Source organism: Maylandia zebra, linkage group LG3 (assembly GCF_041146795.1).
Source record: "Maylandia zebra isolate NMK-2024a linkage group LG3, Mzebra_GT3a, whole genome shotgun sequence".
NCBI lineage: Eukaryota > Metazoa > Chordata > Actinopteri > Cichliformes > Cichlidae > Maylandia > Maylandia zebra.
The window spans coordinates 61,493,745-61,520,897 of NC_135169.1; the positions used below are offsets into that span (position 1 = coordinate 61,493,745).

Here is a 27,153-nt window from a genome sequence, read left to right on the forward strand (position 1 = left end):
CATTGTTCCTTCAGTGGGCTGGTTTCAGTCATTATGCATCATCACCTGGATGATGACGAAATGTTTCTCCCACAAAACGCTACGTCTAGATGAACAGAATCAACTTTTGGAGAATGTTGAATCAGTATTTAAGCTTTAAGAGGGTATTTTAACACAAACATCAGTCCTTCTACTTAAGTATGTTTGCCTCTTTTTTTATGCCTAAATTAACTTTACTGTTAATGAGTATTCATGTTTCTGTAATCCACCAGTGTGCTCATGCTTTTTTAATTGAAAAGATATTTTAATCATCATTTTTAATCATCAAATATAATTATTTTTGTTATTTGTGGATTTTAAATGTCCTTGAAAGAGACAGATGATAATCATTATCCTGCACTGTGCTCTCAGGTTTGGTCGAGCTAGCACAAAGAATGGCTATGTTGAACTTCCTCCTGGGATCCACACTAAAAAGTGAGTCCAACATTAGCAGGGTCTCTTTCCTTTATCTGGATTCACTTTAGCATTCACAGTCAAGTGAAGCTTGTTATTAACTCGATGAGTCAACCCAGGGTTTCAGCTGAGCGCTCACATGAAACACATGGTGTTGGCAGCATCTGATCAATCATATCCATGGAGACGTGTATCAGCAACAGAGCAGCTGAGTTTGCAGAAGGAAGTCAAACTAAACCACAGGAACAATATGAGGAGATTACACACATAATAAAATACTAGCAGTAACACAGCTGCTGCAGACAAATCAGTCGTGTGATCGTGTGTGAGAGGAGAAGGACTGTAGAGGAGTTTGGTGTTAAAAGCTCTGTATGAATGTGGGAGACTTTGAAGGGCTTTAAAAAGGCCAATATAAAATAAAAGGCAGCAAAATTGCTGCCTGTGAAAGTCACCAGACTTATCAGACCTCTGTGATTAAGACCTGTAAGAACACCTATTTGTACTTGTTGGCATTATATCAAACACACACGTATATTAAGCCTTTGTTTGAACTCTGGTTGAATTTGTTACTTTCAGACTGTGAAACATCACAGAGGCTGCAGCTGCAGATCTTTTATTCACCTGGAAATTTACTTTAAATGTTAGATGCAGTTTTCGTCCTGGTCGCGGAACATTGGACCAGCTCTTTATCCTCTCGAGGATACTTTAGGGTGCATGGGAGTTTGCCCAACCAGTCTACATGTGTTTTTTGGATTTGGAGAAGGCATTCGACCGTGTCCCTCGGGGTGTCCTGTGGGAGGTGTTGCGGGAGTATGGGGTGTCTGGCCCATTGCTACGGGCCATTCGATCCCTATACAACCGTTGCAAGAGCTTGGTTCGCATTGCCGGCAATAAGTCGGACTCGTTCCCGGTGGGTGATGGGCTCCGCCAGGGCTGCCCTTTGTCTCTGGTTCTGTTCATAATTTTTATGGACAGGATTTCTAGGCGCAGCCAAGTGGCGGAGGGCTTTAGCTTTGGTGGCCTCAGAATCTCATCTCTGATTTTTGCAGATGATGTGGTTCTGTTGGCTTCATCGGGTGAGGGCCTCCAGCTCGCACTGGAACGGTTCGCAGCCAAGTGTGAAGCAGCAGGAATGAGGATCAGCACCTCCAAATCTGAGGCCATGGTTCTCAGCCGGAAAAGGGTGGAGTGCCCACTCCGGGTCGAGGACGAGTTCCTGCCCCAAGTGGAGGAGTTCAAGTATCTCGGGGTCTTGTTCGCGAGTGAAGGGAGACGGGAGCCGGAAATCGACAGACGGATTGGGGCTGCAGCTGCAGTAATGCGGACGCTGCACCGGTCCGTCGTGGTGAAGAGGGAGCTGAGTGTAAAAGCGAAGCTCTCAATTTACCGGTCGATCTACGTCCCTACCCTCACCTATGGCCAGGAGCTGTGGGTAGTGACCGAAAGAACGAGATCGCGGATACAAGCGGCAGAAATGAGCTTCCTCCGAAGGGTGGCTGGCCTCTCCCTTAGAGATAGGGTGAGAAGTTCGGCCATCCGGGAGGGGCTCAGAGTAGAGCAGCTGCTGCTCCACATCGAAAGGAGCCAGCTGAGGTGGTTCGGGCATCTGACAAGGATGCCCCCTGGGCGCCTCCTGGGTGAGGTCTTCCAGGCATGTCCCACCGGGAGGAGGCCCCGGGGCAGACCCAGGACACGCTGGAGAGATTATATCTCTCGGGTGGCCTGGGAACGCCTTGGTGTTCCCCCAGATAAGCTGGAGGAGGTGGCTGGGGAGAAGGAGGTCTGGGCCTCTTTGCTTAGGCTGCTGCCCCCGCGACCCGGCCTCGGATAAAGCGAATGAAGACGGATGGATGTTAGATGGAAAATGTATTGCTCAGTTTAACCAAAGTAAGAACAAGAATCCATAAACCTTCATAAAGACAAACATCTCCCAGAACATTGAGCTGCTGAAGTGTCACTGAAGGGAAAAACTATTTGTCCTCCTCCATCCAGCAGCACCTGAAACACCTGAGTGGAAGCTCCTCCCTACACTGTGTTTGAAGCAAAGCACAAAGGAGACACCTGCTGGAGCAGCTGGAGTCCTACAGACACTCAGCCTCTTCACTACACAAACACCTCCTACAACATCCACTCTTTCCACTCTGACTGCTGTGTTTGTGGAAACACTCCAACACACACCGCTTCACATACCAACATAGAAATGTGTGTGAAAAAGAGCTGAGCTGATATTAAACATGAGGATTTATTCAAAAATACAGAGTCAGGAACAACATCTAGACACACATTACCTCTCAGCAGCAGAAGAACACCCTTTAAAGTCTATAACAGCACCCTTCGAAACGTTGCTCTTTAAGGAAACACAGCTGGGTTCAGGTCCAGGAGATTCTGGCCTCTTATTGATCCTATAAGAAAAACAATAAATGTAACAGCTTCATGAGACAGGAAGGAAAAACTGGAAATATTAAATTAAAGAAATGATGAACAATCTGAAACTCATAAAAATAATGTACTTACTCTTTGTCACATAACAGTCTTTTGTTAAAGTTTACACCGATATACTTCGACTCGTTGCTCTTTAAGGAAACACAGCTGGGTTCAGGTCCAGGCTCTGGATTAGTTTCAGGGTTATGTCCAGCTGAGCCTGGTACGCCCCACAGCTCTGGGCTTTAAAACAACACACACAGAGGTATGAGTGTGAATAATGATGGAGCAGTGATGTGAGTGCTGAGCTGTGACATGGAGAAGAGTCATGGACAGTTAGAGATGGTCATCTCACCTCTGAGCTTTGGTCTGGCTCTCATGTTCCCCACACAGAGTGCTTTTAGAGGGAGGGACTCCCTCCTCTCTGTCCTCACACTGATCCATGCTGCTCAATTCACATCAGCTCACACACACTTTCTACCTTCACCTGCAGAGGAAACACAAATCATTCATGTGCACATAAACCAAAATCCTCCTTTCCATCATGTGTGCTGTCCAAATATCAGCTGAATGCAGTCAGACAGCAGTGTGAGGCACAGGAAGCTGCCATCAGCTGCTCTACTTCTACTATCAGTCCACTAGATGGAGCCATCAAGCACACATGATGCATTCACTGACACACACTGATTCACTGTGACTGGAAGTTTAAGTACATTAAGCCTCCACTCATCTACATTGTGCTTACAACCCATTGCCCCCCATCTCCCACCCCCATCAACCTCCTGGGGCCAGGAATAACTGGAACTGAATTGGAAACGGGCGTAATCAAACATAAATCTGTTATTCTTATCCAACCTGTCTGCCTGGACGCAGTTTGCTGACCAATCATGGAGCCTATGATTCGCTTGGACAACAACTTCATGAATGTGGAAATGAAACTGAGTGTCAGCTGAGTGTCGAGCAGAAGAGGAATCAGAGAAAAGTGACAGAGCTGCTGACTTTACAAAGAAAACTAAAACCATGTTGAAGAGATTAAACAGATAATACAATCTAACAACAACACAGCTGCTGCTGCAGACAAAACACATGTATGAGTGTGTGACAGGAAAAGCACTGAACAGAAGTTTACTATTAAAAATGCAGCATGTTGTAAAATGTTTTGTCAGTGAGACTGAAAAATAGCTGCATAAGTTACTATTGTGAACAAACCCCTATAAGAACCCTGATTTTACCTGAATAAGATCAAATCCTGATACGTAGCGCAGACCTTGGTAAGAGATACGGTCCAACTGGAATATAAACCTTTGGTGTGTTTAATCCAGTCAGTCTCTGAGTAACTCCACTCCTCTGCTTTCTGTTGGAAGAGAAACGAAAGTTTGTAGCACGATCCTTTTCCTCAGAGGCCTGTGTTGGATTTATATTACATCTAAGATAAAAAATAATTCACAAAGTCTGCTCTGTCCTCCTGTCCTCCCTGCAGTCTCTGTGAGCTCCGCAGAGTGATTATAAAGACCCGGAGCTCAGAGTTTCTCCAACACCGTGGTCAAGTGTGAGCCACGCCTGCCACCCGTTATCTGCCAAACTTGAGCTTCAACGCTAAGTTTTACGGTAGTGCTGCTTCTTATCCCTTTTTGCTGATCACACACATTACAACACACATGATTTTCAGGAAGTTAACAGAAATAAAGCCACAGTGTCATTTGTTTTTCACTCAAGTTGTCTTTTCTTCTTAATTTTTCTGGTAATGCTTCTTCATTCATGATTCATTCAAATCTAAAATAACTTCAAAAAATGTAAAATATTTCTGAAAATCATCTTTTGTAGTTGAAATTCAGTTCTCATTTGGCTCAGCTGCTCTTTCATGAATCCATAGTTTCACCTCAAACTGCTGCTTGAGACACGAGAAATTAAAGAACAACTCTGTTCAAACGGAGAAACTTTGAAGGAACTCAATAATGTCATTTAAATGGTTTCAGGTAGGTGTATGAAGGTTCTGTATTCAATCATATATGATAGTTGACATGAAATTCTGAATTCATCTTCTTGGACACCCACACTGCATAATTCTGTAGAAATGAAATTAGTCATTTCTAATCAATTTCAACATCAAATATCATAACATTGCATCAAAATGCGTAAAAATGATTCTTGATAGCTGACCTTAAAGTCTCTGTGCATTCTTCCTCTGGGTTACCTTCTCTATATATTTGCAGTTTAACCACCAAAAGCTGCAAGGTTTCAGAGAAATAAAAGGAACGTTCTACTCAAATTTAATAAGATTAATTTAATAAACAATAAAAAAAACTTTGACAGTTGTCATAAAATTCTTAACAAACTCCTCTTCTGTCTGTAGCTCAGGAGTTAGAGCAGGTCACGAAGTAACTGGAAGGTTGGTTGTTTGATACGAGATACTAACCCCAAGATAGAAAACTCTTCTGCACAGGAAAAGTCCTTGAATGAGTCATTTGTATGAAGCACTTTGAATGCTCAGAGTAGAAAAGCACCATATCAGAACCAGCCTCACCCACTTGTGATGGGTGGGTGGCTGTGGCTCAGGTGGTAGAGCAGATCAGCTGCTGATTGGAAGGTTGGTGGCTCGATCCTTGGCTTCCCGAGCCTGCATGCCAAATATCCTTGGGCAAGATACTAACCCCAAGTTGCCCTCTGATGATTAGTTTGCACTTGTGTTTAGAAGTGCTTGTGTGAATGAGGCCTGTTGTATAGAGCACTTTGAAAACTCCAGGAGAGTAGAAAAGCACTATATAAGAATCAGTCCATTTACTACATGTCCGCAAAGTTTCATCTCCAACCACTGTAATATTATTTGTTAGGATCGCTATTCTCTCCGGGTACTCCGGCTTCCACCCACCGTCCAAAGACATGCAGCTTGTGGGGATATTTAGTTGGATAATCCAAATTGCCACTAGGTGTGAATGCGCGAGTGAATGTGAGTGCGAATCGTTGTCTATCCCTGTGTGTTGGCCCTGCGACAGATTGGCAACCTGTCCAGGGTGTACCCCGCCTCTCGCCCTATGACAGCTGGGATAGGCTCCAGCGCCCCCGCGACCCTGAAAAGGATAAGTGGAAGCGAATGGATGGAGGATCGCTGTTTTTTTCCTCAGGGTTTTGTGATGCCTTTTTGTTTTTGAGAGTCTTTTGTGTTTTAGTTTGGCTCTTTGTATATAAGGATGGTTAATACACTCAACAAAAATATAAACGCAACACCTTTGTTACTGCTCCCATTCTCCATGGGATGGACGTAGAGACCTAAAATTCATTCCAGATACACAATATAACCATCCCTCCCAAACAGTGGTCACAAATCAGTCCAAATGTGTGGTAGTGGGCACGTCTGCTATATTGAGATAATCCATCCCACCTCACAGGTGTGCCACATCAGGATGCTGATCTGACATCATGAGTAGTGCACAGGTGTACCTCAGACTGCCCACAACAAAAAGCCACAGTGCAGTTTTGTCACACAGCAAAATGCCACAGATGCCACAAGCAATGAGGGAGCGTGCAATTGGCATGCTGACAGCAGGAATGCCAACCAGATCTGTCGCCCGTGCATTGAATGTTCATTTCTCAACCATAAGCCGTCTCCACAGGCGTTTCAGAGAATATGGCAGCACATCCAACCGGCCTCACAACCGCAGACCTCGTGTAACCACACCAGCCCAGGACCTCCACATCCAGCAGGTTCACCTCCAAGATCGTCTGAGACCAGCCACCCAGACAGCTGCTGGAACAATTGGTTTGCACAACCAAACAATTTCTGCACAAACTGTCAGAAACCGTCTCAGGGACGCTCAACTGCATGCCCGTCGTCCTCATCGGGGTCTTGACCTGACTCCAGCTCGTCGCCATAACAGACTTGTGTGGGCAAATGCTCACATTCGATGGCGTCTGGCACGTTGGAGAGGTGTGCGCTTCACGGATGAATCATGGTTCACATTGTTCAGGGCAGATGGCAGCTGAGAATGTCCCAGTTCTTGCATGGCCAGCATACTCACCGGACATGTCACCCATTGAGCATGTTCGGGATGTGCTTGACCGGCGTATACGACAGCGTGTACCAGTTCCCACGAATATCCAACAACCTTGCACAGCCATTGAAGTGGAGTGGACCAACATTCCACAGGCCACAATTGACAATCTGATAGACTCCATGCGACGATGTGTTGCACTGCATGAGGCAAATGGTGGTCACACCAGATACTGACCGGTTCTGGGTCCCCAGACCCCCAATAGCGCAAAAAACTGCACATTCCAGGGTGGCCTTTTGTTGTGGGCAGTCTGAGGTACACCTGTGCACTACTCATGATGTCAGATCAGCATCCTGATGTGGCACACCTGTGAGGTGGGATGGATTATCTCAATATAGCAGACGTGCCCACTACCACACATTTGGACTGATTTGTGACCACTGTTTGGGAGGGATGGTTATATTGTGTATCTGGACTGAATTTTAGGTCTCTACGTCCATCCCATGGGGAATGGGAGCAGTAACAAAGGTGTTGCGTTTATATTTTTGTTGAGTGTAGTTTGCTTTAGGATTTACTATATCCCATGTTCCCTGTTTTCATATTGTAGTTTGTCTTCTTGGTTTTGTAACACTAAATATCTGCTTTTGTGATCCCTTTCTGTACTTCAGTTATGTCCCTTTGTCTGTCTTGTCTCTCTGTTTGTCTGTCATTGTCTGATTTCCCCATCTGTCATGTTTCCCATTCACTTATATTTCCCTTTCTGTTTTCTACATGTCTGCGTATGTCTCTGTGTATCATTTCCTCTTTTTTTATCGTCTTATGTCTTGTGAACTTAGCTTTGAGTTTTACTTCCCCCATTTGGTTAATGATTTGTTCCCATCAGTGTCTCAGTCTCGTCTGCATTTATCCATCTCATGTTCCCCTGTCCAGTCTGTTCTCCTCTATGTAATTTAAGCCTTGTTCTCCATGTTTTCCTGTTTTATTGTTTTAACTGTTGCTTCCTGTGACTATTGTAGTTTGTTCCTGCATCATGTCTCTCACCCGTTGCCTCTCGTCTCATTATCCAGTGTGTATTTATTGTCCCCGTCTTCTTGTGTACTTTGTGCTTTCCTTGCTCTGTGTTCCCATGGTTTTGGGGGCGGTGGTGTGGGATTGATTAAGGAAATGGCTGAGTTAATAGGAATGACCAAAATGAGAAAAATAAATCGATCTTCAATAAGAGAAAGGATTATTCTAAGAAGGAATATTTTTGATGGATCAGAATAATATAATGAAATATGAACAAAATCTTTTGTTAATCATTGTTTATTAACTGAACCTTGTTGAATTTGAGTAGAACTGTTTTTTAATTTGGCAGAAACACAGCAGCAGTTTGAAATGAAACTATCCAGGCTGTAGAGTAGACGAGCAAAGTCAATCCACTGAGATTTTCATGACAATAACTAAGAAGGATTTCTTAAATGAACTGTTGATACGCTGTTATAATAATCCACTGAGCTTATTGAATTTGGGGAGAAATGTCCTTTAATGTGCAATCACACAGTGGGCTGAGATGAAACTGCACACAGTGTGGGTGTCCCAGAAGAGAAATCAGTTAAAACTTTAGTGTCAGCTAGTAAGCAAGAATTTAAAAAATATTTTTACAGATATCAAATTTGTTCTGTTATATAAAACTGTAATTTATACTAGTCAGGTGGATCATCAACGATCATCAATCAGTGCAGTACCAGCAAAATTCAGACAGACACACAAACACACACATGCACAATTTTACTGTCTTAACACAGTATCATAAATCTAATTAGAATATGCTATAGTCCTTTAAATACCATTTTAAATATATTTCAAAAATATATTACAGCTTTTTTCAGTCTGTTGAACAAAAATCCCCAAAGAAGAAGAAGCACTACCATAAAACTTTGTGTAAAAGTGCAAGAAAGTTTAAGAGGCTTACAAATGACGGCTCACATAACTGCGGTGTTACAAATCAACCTCGTTCATATCTGTCATCATGAACAATGCTATGGTTTGTGCTGGAGCGAAGCTGCACACAGCTGATATTATCAGAAAAAAATACATACTGATTCGATTACCTTCACACGCAGATTCACACAAAGACGACCAGCTGCATCAGCGAAGTTTAGAAGACAGACAGTGAAACTTAAAAAAAGGAAACAGACAGATTTGTGGGAATGCTGGGGCTGGGGAACATTATTAATTAGAAACACAAAATGTTTCTAAGCATTTGTAAATGTTTGTTGGAGGGTTTAGAGGAGCTGAATCATTTTGTGTGAAAGTTAAAGTCAAACACACTCTTAGTAGAGAGAGACTGTGTCTGCAGATCAAACAGGTCTCACTGTGATGTCCCTTTAGTCAGACTCTGTCTCTGCTACATTAATGACTGAAAGTTGTCACGTTCTTATTTAGTTAATACTCTTTAAACCAGGTGTACACTTTTAGTTTAATACATTATAGATTCTCTGATGAAGAAATACGGTATATATATGTAACCTGATGAAGCGGTATCTAAAATGTTTTTATGTTTGACATACCAAGACTGTTTCACACTGCAGGAGTTGCAGATGATAAAACAAAGACTGTAAAGCTAAGCAGTTTGTTTGCTGTTTATCACTGCCTGTCCATTAGTCAAATTAATATTACTTTTATCAAAAATAATTTCCCGTCTGTATTTGGTCTTCCTCCATAGTCGCCATAGTAAACATCATTGTGTTTTGTTGATGTTTACCCTCCTTGTGATTCATTCAGTGTCCCCATGTCGGTCCCTGTGTGTCGAGCCGTGTCTCTTAGTTTGTATCCTGTTTTATTTGGAAAGTCTCATGTCCTGTGTTCAGTGTGTTCAGTTTTGCTTTCTCCTGTCTCATCACATCTAATTTGTCCCTGCTGTGTCCTCATGTGTTTCCACTTCCCTTATCATCCCTCTGTGTATATATTGTGTGACTTTCCTTTTGTTCATTGTCCCTACATTGTTTAGTTTAGTTTCACTTTAGCCATGGCATCATTATGTTCATTTCAGTCAGCTGTTCCCCCATGTGTTTCCACTTCCCCTGATCACCTCCTGTCTGTATTTAAGTCCTCTGTCTTTCTTTATTCAGTGTCAGGTCGTCTGCGTTGCCTCCCTTCAGGTCTTATCACAGTTGATTCAAAGTTATCACAGTTTTGTCACAGTCAGTTAGTTTTCCTAGTTTGGTTTCAGTTTAGTTTTTGCCACTGCTCATGATGCTTTCATTTTGTATTCATGTTTATAGCCTAAATAAACAGCTTGCCTTTTTATTTTTCAAAACTTAGTTCTGCCTCCTTCCCTGTCTGCACTTGGGTCCACTTCATCATAACACCGGTGTACCCCACCATGACAGTTATGTCCAAGGTTTCCATGTTCCCAGTGTTTAGTTTCCCCACTTTAGTCATGGTTAGTTTTCCTTTAGTTTGCTCCTGCCTTTTGTTTTGTTTTGCTCACCAGCCTTGAATAAACGGTTTGCTTTTGGTTAAACTTTTGTTTCCACGCATCTGCTTCTGGGTCCACACTTCAACCTCCACATAGTCCACAGCCCACACTGTGGCTGGGGTCAGGTCACAGAGTTTTGGACTTTAACTGGCATTTTATGCAAAGTTTCATTTTTTTCCTGGAATTTACTTCCCATGTTGTTTTGCTGGCTGTGTGTTATGACTCTGGAAATTATTCTAAAAAATATTAATTTGTGATTGTTTCATGACCAGATCCTACAGACTCTTTACAGTCATTATGGGATGGTTTTACAGGTGGAGGACACTGATATTTTTCCTCCTCATACCAGTGTCACTACTGGTATGAGAAGAGACCAGTAACCTGTACTTGTATCTGACAAAACAATCAGAAACAGATTTTATAAGGGTGGCCTGAGGGCCTGATGTCCTCTAGCAGGCCCTGTACTCACTGACTGGAACCATGCATGATTGACATTTGCCATAGAATACCAGAATAATCAGGTCACCACTGGCAGACTGTGTTTTTCACCCTGAACACATATGACAGATATGAAAGGGTCCAGAGAAGTTGTAATATCGTTCTGCGTGGCCAGTTTGATAGTGGGCCAGTAATGACCCAAGAGGCATATCAGTGGAGGGAGGCACAGACATCTATGGGCTGCCAGCATCACCCTGACTGCAATTAGGCATCAGGATTAAGTTTCTGGACCTCTGGACTGATTACCAAACTCTACGCTGGTGCAGTGGTTGCTCCTCCTGCTGCAGGACAATGACACCAAACACACCTCCAGGCTGTGTGAGGGCTGTTGGACCAAGAAGGAGCGTGATGGAGTGCTGACCAGATGGTCTGGCCTCCACAGTCACCTGACCTAAACCCAGTGGAGATGGTTTGGGATGAGATGGAGCGCAGAGTGAAGGCAAAGGACCAACAAGTGCTCAGCATCTCTGGGAACTCCTTCAAGACTGTTGGAAACCATTTCAGGAGACGACCTCATGAAGCTCATGGAGAGAACGCCAAGAGTGAGCAAAGCAGGAATCAAAGCAAACATTAAATTTTAGTAAGCTCTTTGGGATCCACTAAGGTTTTTGAAATTCCGTCATATTTTGTTTGAGATATCTTTTTTCTCTGCTGATCAAACTGGAGAGTCTCACTGTAATGTGTCGGCGAGTCACACTCAATTTTATTTTTAGTTTGGAAACTGAACAGACTTTCAGTAAAAATAATGATTCAGCAATGTACAATGTTGGGAACTAATACATTTATAACTATTTTCTAAAGGATCATTTAATGCCACTACAGGCAAGCTAAAGTCTAGCTATCATTTCATAATTCCCACAGCAAAAGTAAGGTGACAGGTGACCACAATGTGGCAACAAGACTGAATTAAGACTGGAAACCTGCACCATCATCTCATCCATCCTCTCAGTTTGCAAAGTAGACCTACACCATTGTCTCAAAGGTATACTCTTCTGTTGGATAATTTGTTAGTTTGTTAAAAACCGACAGAGGAAGCTGTACAAACACATCACATGTCAGTTGTCAGCAGAAGTGTAGAGAGGACAAAATGTAAGCGCTGAGAACTTCAGAATCTGAGATTTGTCCAGATTTGTAGAGGAACAGATCAGATTTATTTTGTTTATATCATGTTCAGTCTTTCAAAATTAGAAAAGGAAGAATTTGTGCTGTTCAAACACACTGATTCCACAAAAAGACACAAATGTGAAATTGCCTAGCTAACAGTTACAGAGCTACATGATGATAATTATATGTGAAGACATCTGCTTTTTTAAAATATAGCTCCATGCTTGCATTTACATCTGTGACCATCGGAGGGCAGTAAGCACTCATTAGTCTGTTCCTCTTTACTGATGTCAGTGTTTCTGTCAGTTTAATAATATCTGTGTTCAAATATGTTTCAAATAAGTTCAGTATTCCAACATTGAAATGAACTTTATCATCTCAGCTGAACTGAGCTTCAGAGAAACACTGCATACTGATGTCTGTGAAGCTTTGACAGAAAAACAGTTTAAAACATCAAGTGATTGAATCCATGAATCTAAAAATGTGTTTCTGAGTGAAAGAGACAGACGTGTACAGACTGAACTATCTGTTCAACAATCAGAGTGTTAAAGGACACTAACATGACACTCTTTAAACTAAACTACACACAGACACACTGAGGAACCACACGAGACTGTAAATCCAGGATAAAGAGGTTCAGTGAATGTGGTGTGGAAGGTGTGGAGGTGGATCACAGAGTCAGAGGAGACTCTGTAGAAGGACACAGTGCCAGCAGGACAGTCCACATACACTGCTACTCTGTTAGAGACAGAGGAGGAGGAGGAGGAGGAGGAGGAGGAGATGGGTGTTTCTCTGTTATTGTGCCACACAGAGGAATAATGATCAGAGCAGAAAAGACTCCAGGACTGATTATTTCCACCAAACACACACTCATCACTCCTTCCTTTCCTTTTGATTCCTCTGTAACTCACTGATATCCAAGCCTCTCTCGTCCACTCGACCTCCCAGTAACAGCGACCAGTCAGACCATCTCTACACAGCAGCTGTTCACAAACATCAAATCTGTCTGGATGATCAGGATATGACTGAACCTCCTCCACACGTGTCACCTTCCTGTTGTTGTCAGACAGTTGGAGCTTTGTGTTCACTGTGTTTGTGTAGATTGTGAGTTGACAGGAATCTGATGGAGAGAACAAACACAATCCAGCTGCAGTTATTGATCCATCACCTGTTCATTGATTGACCCTTTGATGATGACTCCTGACATCAGAATGATGAAGATGGTTGAATGTGTGCTGCTTTGTTTTCATGAATCCCATTAAAAACACACTTACACTTCCTCAGACCTGGTCTCAACCACCGGCCTCAAGCAGGCTCCACCCTGAAAGGAGGAGGGGGGTCAGAGCAGCACAGTCAGCATGCACACATGGACATTACATGGCTCTCACACACACACTGTTACACACTGATAAAGGAACAGTCCAACATTTTGACACATAAATGTTTCAACTTCAAAAGAGCAAAACTCATAATCACATCACATTTAATCTCCTTTATTAAGCACGATGTCCAGGGAGCATTGACATGTGCCACAGTCAAGGTTCAACCAGTGTTGGGAAGGTTACTTTTAAAATGTATTCCATTACAGAATACAGAATACATGCCCCAAAAAGTATTCTGTAACGTATTCCGTTACGTTACTCAATGACAGTAACGTATTCTGAATACTTTGGATTACTTAATATATTATCATGCTTTTTACAACAACGTGAATATACTATTGCTGTGTGATTTATTACTATTACTGAAGGTCCGCGACTCCGAACTGTAGTAAAGGGACCTCTGACTAATACGGCGGGGTCCCTGTCGGCTCATAGCCGAAAAATAGCTTTACTTTGTTGTGTGGGTCAACTTTTTTTGCGAGAGACAGAGAGAGGCGTTGAAAGACTGCTCCAACGGAACTTATTGTTTTCGGAGGAAAACACTAACACGGTGTACAGTCGAGTCTTAATAGTTTACTTACAACTGGGCTCGTCAGGCACTCTTCTTGGCTGAAGTGGTTATTATTATATTTACATGCTTCCAGCTCCCGTTTTTCCTCGACGACAACTCGTACCTTTCCACTCCCCTTTTTCTCCCTCCTCGCGCTCACAGACCCATAACGTGTATGGCAGTCCATTCTCCCTGCAGCACGGACTACACTGCCCATGATGCTACATTCTTTAGAGCTATGCTTGTAGCATTCTGCCTGTTAGCTTAGCACAACAACAACAACGAAAAGGCGCTTTCTCACCCAGGAAACACACAGTCGCAGAAAGAGAGAGAGCGTCGCCCTGTAACCATGGCAACCGTAACGCTGCCGCCCTGGAACAACACAACGTAGCTGTCAAACAAAACCCAAACAGTCCTGACCCGCGACAAAATGAAACAGGGAAGTACCGCAGTGTAATCCATTTATTTCAACAAAGTAACTGTATTCTGAATACCACCTTTTTAAACGGTAACTGTAACGGAATACAGTTACTCATATTTTGTATTTTAAATACGTAACGGCGGTACATGTATTCCGTTACTCCCCAACACTGGGTTCAACACACTGTGACATTCATGCTGTCAGGGAGTGGATGCATATTAAATGTAAAGACTGGGACTGGGTACAAAAACTGATTCAGTACAGGTAGAGTGCAGCAGCCAGTGCATCACATATTTTGAGCTAATGCAGCGGTCATCACACCACATACTGCTTTCTATGTAAAGGAGCCTTCATTCTCAGATTAGGGCTGTTTGTGACCATAAAGTCTGTCTCACAAGGGCAGCCACTGGTCCAGGCGAGGATGCCTCCACAGTGGGATGTCTGAGGGTGCAGACATGGGTGAAGTTAGGACCAGGTGCCAGTGGACCTGTGGACCTCTGGAGATAGGAGTTATTGTTTCACTCCACCAAAAGCAGGAGAGAAAGATGTTTATTAATAATCCTTCTAATTAATAAATGTAGAGCAAATTTGTTGAAGGTAAACAAACATAAATGATGGAAACAGCATCAACCAATCACAATGCTGCACTGCAGGAGGAGGTTGTGATTTGATGCATGTGATGAATATATTTATTTCTTATTCTCCTAACAGGAAAATTATCTTTTATTTTTGTATATTTATACTAACATAAGTGCATTTAAAGGCTCGTCATCTTGATTTATTTATTCAGAAATGATATCAAACAATAATACAGGGAAACCTTGAATTAAATGACACAATTCTTGGTCATTGATGGTTACAGCTAACAGTGTCTCTGGGACCACTTTTGACAGCATTTGACTGAAGTGCTGGTTGGCTGCAGGGCCACCATGAAGGGTCTTTCTGGAGCTCTCAGTGCTGCAACACATATTCTGCAGTGCAGGCTGCAGGGTACCAGGACCAGTGGTTGTTAATGCTACATCCACTTTACAGTCAAAAACACCCACTAGTCTGATTTTGTCCTTTGAGACCCCATACAGACATCTACTGTTTAAGTTAGACCAGAATGGGAAAAATGTTCCTATATGTGTGATTGTTCAAATAACACTGGTTTCCAGCATTAAGTAATCAGACAGAGCCAGTTTCCTCATCTATCAGACACTGTTTGTGGCTGTAACGGCCATCTACATACCTCAGAGTGTCCAGTCTTAGCTGCTCAAGCATCTTCACTCCTGCCTCTCCTGGGTTATTGTAGCTCAGGTCCAGCTCTTTCAGATGGGAAGAACTGGAGCTAAAAGCTGAGACCAGAGACTTGCAACCTTCCTCTGTGATCAGGCAGCCTGACAGCCTGCAGACATGACAAATACTCTTAGAGAAGAGAAAAATAGCTAAATGCAAACAGGAAATTGCAGCCAAAAATGAAACAGGAGTTAAAAATAGCCATTGGTAAATCTAAACCTTAGACTGTAAACCTCTAAACCTCATCTACTGAACATTTCAAGAACGCTGACCTGAGTGTTTCCAGTTCACAATATGGACTTTTCAGTCCAGAAGACAAAACTTTCACTTCAGAGTCCTTCAGGTCATTTTTACTCAGGTCAAGCTGTCTCAAACTAGAGGGCTGGGAGCTGAGTAGTGAAGACAGAATTTCACAGCTTCCCTCAGAGATTACAGACACTCAATCTGAAGAGACAACAATGAGAAAAATAACAATGTTAAACTTTCTGGTCTGAACCTTTGAAAAATACATGATCTAGATAAAATATCTCTATAGAGGTTAAATCATGTGGAGGGTTAATTAATCATCAATAATAAATCAATTAGTCATCATCAAATAATTAATTAAACGTCATTAATGAATTAAGTTCAAAATACTTAATAAATTAAATATATACATTACTGATTTAATGCCATGTAATTTCCAATAAATTAATTAGAAGTTTAGTGTTTTTTTAACTATATTTAATTAATCACTTACTGACACATTTAATTATATATTTAAGAATCTATTTATTTAATTCATTTTGGCCCTTCTAGCCCTGCAGCTGTGCATGTGCTTACATATCCACTGGTATGTATCCTACAGGTATTCTCACAGCAGTGCTCTGAACATTAAATGACCAGCAGATGTCAGTTCTTCATAATAAGCAGTTAAACTTTGTGTGATCTGCCTTTGGGTGAAGCAACAAAGCCGGCAAAAATTGGACACATTCACAGAGCTTTACCACACCATCACTAGACAACAATGGAATTATTTTAACTAAAAACAAATAATCAGAAAGTCTTCTGCCTGGTCTCGTACCTCTGTGTTTCTGTAACATGAATAATGAGCTGAAATTCTCCTCACGACACCACCGATCAGCTCGAAGGGCCCTCGAGTTTACCTGCATGCATCCTGTTCACCTGTCAGCTGTTTAACACCTGCTGCTTATTCAGCAAACACGCCCACATTACCTGGTGACAGTCACAGTTTAATGCGGGCCGCTGTTTGTCAATATAAAATAATTTAGTTCCACTATTGTGCACACAATTTTCAAATGCACCATATTTTACAGACCATGAGGCTCACTGGATTATAAGGCGCATTAACCGAAACAAAAATGTCGCATAAGCCAAACTTTACTCAGCTCATTCTTCTTGCTTCCTCCACTTCCGTACCATTGATTCATTCATGTTTAATTCTCTCACAGCTGCTTTATTCCCATGTTGGGAAGGGCGATGGACACTAAGATAACTACAGAATACTTTATAAGTGAACCTGATGCTTTAATAAGGATTTGGGCTATTTGCATTTAAATCAAATAGATTTATTGACAGACATCAATTAAATAAGTAAACTTGTACCTCAGTAATATAGTTCTGCCACTTATCTGCTCTAATGACTGGAAATCTTACAGTCACTTACTTCACTGTTTTTGCTCCTGAGCAAATCAGTTTGTTTTAGATTAAAGTTGTTTCATAACTGCATCATTTTACTGAAGTTTAATGTGTCAGCGGAGCACATGTGGAACTGAACCATTCGCTTGTCTTAATTATCTGATGTTTATATGTGTTACACTTTTTTAATCTTTAATTTTAAATTGAAACTAACATTTAAAAACATTTGGTACAATGTGGAAAGAGGAAGAGTATTTCCAGCAGGAGCAGAAACGTCTGACTCAGCATGACGATGCTGTTGGTGGATACTGAAGAGCTCAGCCTGTCAAGACAGGATTAGGTTATCGTTTTTAAAAATCTTTATTCAATTATATTCTGAGGCCAGTTATCTGATATCATTTTTGGAAGTCTATTAAAATTAAAATAAAATCAGATGTGTGGACTTTTGGTTGTTTTTTTTTTTGTTTTTGTTCAATAAGCAGATGTTGATGTTTCAGCAATGTAGTAACTTAAGTTTAAAAGGCTTGTTAGTAACTATGAAACATCATACAGACTTGTGGACATTAGAAGACATGTCTAACAGGCCTTGTACAGTTAATTGAAACAGCAACATTATCTCTTTTATTAAAACATGCATATACACAGGTCACACTGCTTATTGAAAACCCCCCAACAAAGATCAGATCTTAATCAAACTTTATTTTAGAATACAGTTTAATAATATTTTTTTAAGGCAGTTTAATAATTTCTGGAGCAGGCTGATCAGCAGTCTTCACTATCTACAAACAGCATGAACATGCTGTGGTGAAAATTCTCTCTTTCCTCCTTAAACATCTTTTTAATGTTAGTTTTAATTTAATGCTTGTTTCAGGAGCATAGTCTTAACTTAAAGTAACCATGGTCGGACTTGAAGTAACTCAGGTCAGCCTTTCATGAACCGAAAACTCAGAGCTGCCAACTCTAGTTTATGGCAAAAACATAGCTGTACAGCTTGTGTCATCAATTTGATGGCCCCAGCCTTGATCTTTTGACCCTACCGGAAGTACTCCGGAAGTGTCTAATCGATTCCAGATGTGTGACATCCGGTGGGAAAAAAAATTTATGTTTTCTCCCTTAGAGGGAGGGGGTCTGTGGAGGGAGGAGAATAAAAACAGAGGGGCCGGCGCATACTTTTCTATGCACAGACAAGCTGGAGCCTTTCACTCTGCAGCCCTGCCAGGGAAGAGATCTGCTCTCCCGACACCGGAAGCATGGGAGGCAGTGGCGACTGGTCCTCATCGGTGATCAGCGACACCCCCGTCACTGTCTACAGAAACAGATGCGATGCAGCTGATGCTCCGCGGAGAGAGGAGAAGAGAAAAATAAGAGCGTCTTCATTTTCCGCAGCCAGATACCGGCACCGAGGAGCTTGCAGGGAGAATGGCCTCTACCTTTTGAGGGGTGTGGAAAGTGGGGCTATGTCTACAAATACGAGCTAATAAAGTACAATTGGATAAAGGATTTTGAAATGCACTTTAATAAATTGTTTTTTGAAATGCAGAATTTATTCTACAATTCATTATTTAAGCACAGAATTCTTTATTTCGATCCACGTGGCTCTTGTGGTCCTCCATACAGGAGTAGCAACGTGAATTAAATAAATACATCATTAAATAATTCATTAAATGTGTCAGTAAAATAATTAAAATAGAAAACAAACCAATAATTGATCAAATATGTAATTAACAGACTTGAATTGTATATAAACAAATATTGAAACATCCTCCATCCATTCGCTTCTGCTTATCCTTTTCAGGGTCGTGGGGGGCGCTGGAGCCAATCCCAGCTGTCATAGGGCGAGAGGCGGGGTACACCCTGGACAGGTCGCCAGTCTGTCGCAGGGCTAACACATAGGGACAGACAACCATTCACACTCACATTCACTCGCACATTCACACCTAGTGGCAATTTGGATTATCCAATTAACCTATCCCCACAAGCTGCATGTCTTTGGATGGTGGGAGGAATCCGGAGTACCCGGAAGGAACCCACGCAAACACGGGGAGAACATGCAAACTCCACACAGAAAGACCCTGGCCTGATGTTGAAATTGAACTCAGGACCTTCTTGCTGTGCGGCAACAGTGCTAACCACCGTGCTACCCCGTATTGAAACATTTTAAATGAAATTAATGGATAATTCATTATTAATATATTTATGTAATTGATTATGTACTGTTGCGGCTCAACCAACCAATGGCCGCGGCAGGCTAAACATGAGGACAGACATGACGCGCAACAATAAACGCATAAAATACACTTCTGTACCATTTGCTCCTTTTATTCCACATGCAACTGTCCAATATATAAATCAGCACATGGGATTAACTATTAAACAAATGCACAGACTGCACAAACAAATAACTGCAACTCTCCAATAACTGCACTAACTACTATGTCAAATTACAACCTGGTCTATGGCATCAATTAGTGCACAAATATACAAAAACCATTAAGTTTCAGTTAAAATACATCAAATCAAATCAAATCAAATCAAATCAAATCAAATCACTTTTATTGTCACATCACATGTGCAGGCACACTGGCACAGCACATGCGAGTGAAATTCTTGTGTGTGAGCCCCACAAGCAACAGAGATGTGCAAACACAACAACACAAACGAGCAAAATACAAGAATGGCCAACCTGAAACTAATAAATATATGTACAATATATAATAGTGTATGCATTCCTGGATGTGTATACTAAATATTGTCCTACGTGTGTGTGTGTGTGTGTGTGTGTATACACATTTTTACAAATTAAATAGTAAAAAATAATAATAAATAAAATATATAAAAATATACAGAGTTGAATATGTGCAAAACAAGTGGCATTTATATACAGTGTGGAGTGCATAGTGTTGAAGTTCCAGTAGTGAAGCTGAGGTGTCTATGACGTGTTCAGCAGTCTGATGGCCTGATGGAAAAAGCTGTCTCTCAGTCTGCTGGTTCGGGACCGGATGTTGCAGAACCTCCTTCCTGATGGAAGCAGTCTGAACAGTTTATGGCTGGGGTGACTGGAGTCCTTGATGATCCTACCCGCTTTCCTCAGGCAGCGCTTCCTGTAGATGTCTTGGAGGGAGGGAAGCTCACCTCCAATTATCCGTTCAGAGCACCGCACTACTCGCTGGAGAGCTTTGCAGTTGTAGGCGGTGCTGTTGCCATACCAGGTGGTGATGCATCCAGTGAGGATGCTCTCAATGGCACAGTGATAGAAGGTCTTGAGGATGCGGGGGCTCATGCCGAATCTTTTCAGTCTCCTGAGAAAGAAGAGGCGCTGCTGCGCCTTCTTCACTGTTTTGTTTGTGTGTACTGACCACGTAAGATCCTCAGCCAGATGTACACCAAGGAACCGGAAGCTGCTCACTCTCTCCACAGCAGCGCCGTTGATGGTGATGGGGGTGTGTACTTCTCTGCACCTCCGGAAGTCCACTATCAACTCCTTTGTCTTTGCGACGTTGAGGGTGAGATGGTTGTCTTGACACCAGTGGGTCAGGGCGCTGACCTCCTCCCTGTAAGCCGTCTCATCACCGTTGGTGATAAGACCCACCACTGTAGTGTCGTCCGCAAACTTCACAATGATGTTGGAGTTGTTAGTGGCTGTGCAGTCGTAGGTGTAGAGTGAGTACAGGAGAGGGCTCAGTACACACCCCTGTGGAGCACCAGTGTTCAGTGTGATGGGGGATGAGGTGATGCTGCCCAGTCTGACCACTTGGCGTCTGTCAGACAGGAAGCTAAGGATCCAGCTGCAGAGGGAGCTGCTCAGTCCTAGATCCTGCAGTTTCCTGTCCAGCTTCGAGGGAACGATGGTATTGAATGCTGAGCTGTAATCTACAAACAGCATTCTCACATACGTGTCTCTCTTCTCCAGGTGTGACAAAATCGCTCAAGCTGCGGTCAACAGAAAGTTTTGCCTCATGCTCACCCTACCTTTCTGCTCATCAACATCAGGTGTTGTGAACAGGTGAGTGCAACCACATTTATCATCTACCACACCCATGAGACGCGCCCCACACCCGTGCACCAATACAGTGAGTCCATTTAAACCAACCCACTTAGTCAGAAGGAACAACTCATATGGCTCCTACATGTACATTTTTAAATTAATTAATGAAATAATTCATTCATTAGTGATGTCTTTATTTAATACAACCATAAAATTATTGATAGTTTATGTAAAATAAATTTAAGACATCAATTTTAAATGGTTAAATTATGATAATGAATACATGCAACTATAACTGATGACATAAAAATGAGGATTTCTTAAGCTAAAGCCAAAGTGCTGACTCATTTGTCATGTTACTCTCAAATGTTTTCCCTAATAACAATAACATACTTACACTTTAGCCACAAGAGGGCAGCAGCATTAATACAAGTCACATGTATATAAAGGTACAGTGATTATATTACAGTGATTTTGACAAAAACAAAACAGAAGTTGATGGCAGTGTGTTTTTCCATGACGGAATAATTACGCACACCCCACTTTGCAGTTATTTATTTGTAAAAAATGTTTGGAATCATGTATGATTTTCGTTCCACTTCTCACGTGTTCACCACTTTGTGTTGGTCTTTCACGTGGAATTCCAATAAAATTGATTCATGTTTGTGGCTGTAATGTGACAAAATGTGGGAAAGTTCAAGGGGCTGAATACTTTTGCAACCCACTGTAAAGTTCACTATCAGTAACATCATAGCACCACCCAGCTGTATAGAAGCTCCATCATGCTAGCTAGTACACAGTATGAGTTATTGTAACTGACTGTAAAAAGTCAGCACAAGGAAAATAAACTTTACAAAAAAATAAAAAAACATCATCGGCCCATAAAAATGAAAAATCACCATCAGTATGCCCGATGGCCAGTCCAGCTATGGTCGTGCCATCTGTTGACCCTTCACATGCCAGCTGTGACACGCGTGCCCAGGGTTGCCGACCCCTGCTCTAAAGCATCTGATTTGGATTCCTGAGATCAAATATATTTTCCTTTGGCTTTGTTTTCTTCCCATTTGTGGCTTTAATGTAGTGTTACATCCTGTTTGTTTGCTTCCATCTGTATACATGTCCAGATTCACTGTTACGTTTCTATTCTTACATTGCTGTGTGATCACTGTTCCCTCTGCTAACTGATGTGACCTTTTGTATCTTACACTGATACTTGTCATATTTGTATCTGCGCCTAAAAGATAAAAAGTTTTCCATGCTAAAACACAGCTCCACCTGCTGCAGTTCTCCCTCTGAACCACTAGATGTCTCTGTTATCTAAATGAAGACGTGCAGCACAGCAACCACAGCAGCGCTCAGATCACACGTGTCCTGTTATTATGTATAAAAGCATGAAACAGGTGAGACAGGTGGGATCAATATTAATGTTGTGGAAATATATGAAAAAGCAACAGAAGAGTGAAAACATTTCGTGTTTCTAGAAAGATCTTTCAGCTCACAGCTGCTCACAGACTGTATTTACAAGTGACAAACTGCAACTCTACAGTACATCTACAGTATATATCAAATATATTCTGTATTCAAATCTATTGAGTGATGTTTGAAAGTCTTTCCAGGTGAGTTTGATCCAGGAGGGTCTGAAGCCAGAGTCAGACAGAGACTGTGCAGAGACTGTAGAAGGACAGAGCAGCAGCAGAGCAGTCCAGATACACTGATGATCCTCTGTCAGATCCAGAGGGACACACAGGGATGATGCTGGACTCTACATTGTGTCTGACAGTGGAGCTGTTCTCAGAGCAGTTCACTCTGCAGCACTGACAGTCATCTGCACTTCTTCTCATTCCTCTGTCAGTCACTGCTGGATGAAGCTCTCCTCTCCACCTCCCAGTAACATGGCCCAGTCAGAGCGTCTCTACACACAAGCTGCTGCTGCTTCAACCTCTCTGGATCATCAGGACACAGCTCCTCCTCTCTCAGCACACACACCGTCCTGTTTACCATCATCACCTCCACCTGCAGAGAGAAGAAGGAAGAGCAGAGGAGATAAACGAGTGTTTCCAGAGACTCTTCATCAGCTGTCAGTCAGTGATGCAGCACATCCAGTATAAAGAGCAGCAGGGACTTCAGTGCTGGGACTGTACTAGGACTCATTGTTGCTTCACTTTTTCTAATCTTTGGATTTTCATTGAAGTTGCTGACAATGTTTTTCCCTCCTAGTTTGAGTTTGGACTTTCATTCATTAGAAGAACCTTGGTGTGTCCACTCTGAGCTCTGTAGGAACCCCAACAACAAGCCCAACAATCCAGATGGACGGTTCCAGCTGTTAACTGGAGGAATTCCATCCAAACATCTGCTCTCACTAAATTCTTCCTCACCTACAGACTGTGTTCTTCACTGCTTTAAACTTGGAAATGAATGCAGTCATTGGTCTGCGTGCTGCTTTGTTCAGAGAGATGATTGGCTGTTGACAGTGTTTGATCAGAGCGTGACAGCTGTTACTATGGTGACCATAAAGGTCAGAAACAGGAAGTGTTTGTGTCCAATCCTGAAGCCTGTCACCATTCTCCTCTCACAGCTTCACTGAGAAGCTGCAGCTTTACAGAAAACACTGGATCTTTGTTTCATACTGACTGTGTTTAGTACAATACTGCTGACAGCACCACCCACTCACTCCATCACTCTACTTACACCAGAGTCTCCAGTCTGTAGTCTGGACTCTGCTGAAGATCAGACAGCTGCTTCACTCCTGAATCCTGCAGGTTGTAGTTGTTACTCAGGTCCAGCTCTCTCAGATGGGAGGGGTTGGACTTCAGTGCTGCTGCCAGATAATCACAGCTGATCTCTGACAAGCCACAGACACTCAATCTGTATAAAGAATGAAAGATGTAAGTTTATTAGACAAAGTGTGAGCTTGAAATCATTCAGTGTTTCATCATCTGTTCAGAGCTGAAGAAGGTTCAGAATGTAGAAGTTTAGAAAATGGAAACTCCAAACAGCTGAAGCCAACAGGAAGCAGCTTCAAACAGGAAACTGTGCAGAGTTTCAGACTATATTTCCTGATGCAGCCAGTTGGATTTTGGAGATTTGAATCTCTGTTCTGTGACTAAGTCCCTGAATAATTTCTTCCAGCTGGTCCAACAAGACAGACTAAGTATTGGACATGTGTTGTGGCTCCATTAGGGGAGCTTCTAAATGTGATGTGATGGCCCCTCTGGGTCTGTCAGGTCACAGGACTGAAGAGAGCTCAAACTGGGCACACAGTTGTTCCAGTCTGGACCAAAGACTCTATACTGGGACTGAGGGACTGCTTTGACTGCACCCACTAGGACTTTTTAAAGGCTTCTGTTTGCACTTTTTCACATACAAATTACAACCTTTAATAGAAACCTATTGGTCAGCATCTTATTAGCCTGCTGTTAGCTTCATTCCACAGAAAACTGAGAGAAACTAACAGAGTTGATAAAGAATAAAGAGAAATGTGCTGATTTAAAGCCTTTGAAGTGCTTCAGATGATCTCTGTCCACTTCTGTCCACTCATTCATTCATGTAAGCTTTCTAATGCAGCTTTGATCTTCACAGTCTGCTTCATGAAACTCATTCTAACCCTGAATGTCAGAGTGTTCCTCCTTCTCTTTCCCATCATTCATGCTGGCAGTGGAGGAGATTTGGATGTTGGACTGTGTTTTGGATGATGTGTGTATGTTTGTGTTGGACTGCTGTCTGTAAAGCAAACACACATTTTGCTTTGGATTTCAGTGTCAGAAAGACTTTAAGTGGAATGAAGGGTTGGAGAGTTTCACAGTGAATTATCCAGTGGAGGATTTTTCTTCTTCTTTGAAGGTTTGAAATGTGAACATTGTTCTGCTGCTGTCAATGGACTAAACCAGAGAAGAAAACAGACTTTACCATGAAGATCCTCAGTGTGGATCAGTATAATATCAGCCTGATGTCTGCAGTTTAGTGTCAGCACAACTTTCACATCATATTCATCTCAGCACAACTAAAACATGCTGACTGACCTCAGAGTTTCAAGTCCACATCCTGGACTCTCCAGGAAACCACACAGATGCTTCACTCCTGAATCCTGCAGCTTGTTGTTGCAGCTCAGCTCCAGCTCTCTCAGATGGGAGGGGTTGGACTTCAGTGCTGCTGCCAGATAATCACAGCTGATCTCTGACAAACCACAGCTCACCAATCTGTATAAAGAATGAAAGATGTAAGTTTATTAGACAAAGTGTGAGCTTGAAATCATTCAGTGTTTCATCATCTGTTCAGAGCTGAAGAAGGTTCAGAATGTAGAAGTTTAGAAAATGGAAACTCCAAACAGCTGAAGCCAACAGGAAGCAGCTTCAAACAAACACAACAAGAGAAAAAACTCTGAATGTTTCACATTAAAGTCGTACATTTATCATAAAAACAGGACAAAGACTTGAAAAAGTCGTGTTTTTCCTTCCAGGAACCACAAGGCTTCACTTTTAAAGGTGAAGTGTGAAAGAAATGGACATATCTGAAGTCCAACACCTTTTTCCAGTCACATTATTAAAGCAGACAAACTACAAGCTCATTTTCATTCCATCAAGTCATCTTCTGACCTGGACTAACAACACTGGTCTCTATGGCTGTATCCCAATTCAGGGTCTGCTGCCTTAAAGTACGCATTTCAAGGCCGATTACGTCACAGCGGCGTGCTGAAGGCTGTCCCAATTCAAAGGCTGCTCGAAATGCGGCCCTGAAATGCGTCCTTCATTTCCCTGAATTTCAAGGCTGTGTCAGTGTAGACTTCGTGGCCCAACATATCCCAGAATGCATAGCGCGGTGGTGGGTGTGGATAATTTTGCCGAAAAAAAAACGGCGGATGAGGGGCACCCAAAGAGTAAACTTTAAGTAAGTACTGAATATTATGTCACTTATTTATGTGTAAATGTTTAATAACGAAGAACATTAAAACATTACTGTTGGCCACATGTTGGCAAAGTTATGTGACATTTGTACTAACTTGGTTTTAAAGCCTTTACTTTAAAATATACGCCGTTCAATAGCTGAGCTTAATCTTACAGAGAATGATCAAACCTCAGGTAGAAGCAAACAAAAAAATGAACAAAAGATTTTCTCCTTCATTTCTGTCAAACAAAGCTGTATGACACGTTTCCAGCTGTTAGTATCATGGTTGCTAGGCAACCTGGGCAGCGCAACAGAGGCTAGACCGTCCCATTTCACAAGCCTCGCACTTCCGGCCTTAGCGGTCTTTGAGTACGCGGCCCTTGAGGATCGGTGAGGCTGCGTACTTTAAGGCTGCAGATCCTGAATTGGGATACAGCCCATGTGCAGCTGGCTGTGAGACCAGTGCTCAGGGAGCGTCTACAAAGTGCAACACTGAAAGAACATCACACACTCATTTGCTTCCAGCACTTTCACACAAACATCTACTGTCATTATTGTCACCAAACTCTGTGGATCCTTTATTGTAAATTAAAATGGGATCAAATGGTCAGAAAAAAGAGGATTATGAGGAAATATGATGAAATGTTTTTTATCAGTTTCTATCAGTTTTATTTGTCATATGCAAGTTAGCACAGGGTCAACATTGCAATGGAATGTGTTTGACGAGCTGCAGTCACTCAGCAGCATGATACAGTAGGAGAAAATATAATGAAATAAAATAAAATAATACAGAAAATAGAAAAATAGTGAGGAGCAAATATTAGAGAGACATGATAAAAGAGAAAAGATGACTAAATATATATATGTATCTATAAATATAAATATATGTACACTAGTGATTAAATAAGAAAATCTTGAAAATCACAGTATTGCACTTTTAAATATAAATATCAATAACAATAAAGTGGAGTGACCAGTGCAGATTAAACAGAGTACTTGTGAAGCTGCAGGGTAGCTTCTGAGTGCTGTGTTGTGTGTGTTTAAGTGTTGTGGTTGAGGTGTCGAATGGCTTGGTGGTAAAAACTGTTTTTGAGTCTTGTAGTCCGAGCAG

At 42.0% G+C, this 27,153-nt stretch overlaps 3 protein-coding genes across 3 annotated transcripts in view; all 3 read right to left on the reverse strand.

Annotated features, from left to right (window-relative positions):
- LOC143416884 (uncharacterized) overlaps window positions 1-27,153 on the reverse strand; it is a 463,686-nt gene that overhangs the window by 263,163 nt on the left and 173,370 nt on the right. Inside the window, exon 8 of the mRNA XM_076882531.1 lies at window positions 25,181-25,357. Within this exon, the coding sequence (XP_076738646.1) occupies window positions 25,181-25,357 (177 nt within the window). The remainder of the gene's footprint in view (window positions 1-25,180; window positions 25,358-27,153) is intronic.
- On the reverse strand, window positions 11,678-13,019 carry LOC112432908 (stonustoxin subunit alpha-like; the record flags this gene model as incomplete). The annotated part of the gene is made up of 1 exon (XM_076882575.1): window positions 11,678-13,019. A coding segment is annotated over one exon (537 nt), but the record flags the coding sequence as incomplete, so codon positions are not given.
- Window positions 12,942-16,693, reverse strand: LOC143414178 (ribonuclease inhibitor-like). Its single transcript, XM_076877965.1, has 5 exons — window positions 16,684-16,693; window positions 15,811-15,976; window positions 15,492-15,647; window positions 13,182-13,228; window positions 12,942-13,027 (listed from the first exon to the last, which is right to left on the reverse strand). Exons 1-4 carry the CDS (start codon window positions 16,691-16,693, stop codon window positions 13,213-13,215), a joined length of 348 nt encoding a protein of 115 aa, XP_076734080.1. The 3' UTR covers window positions 12,942-13,027; window positions 13,182-13,212.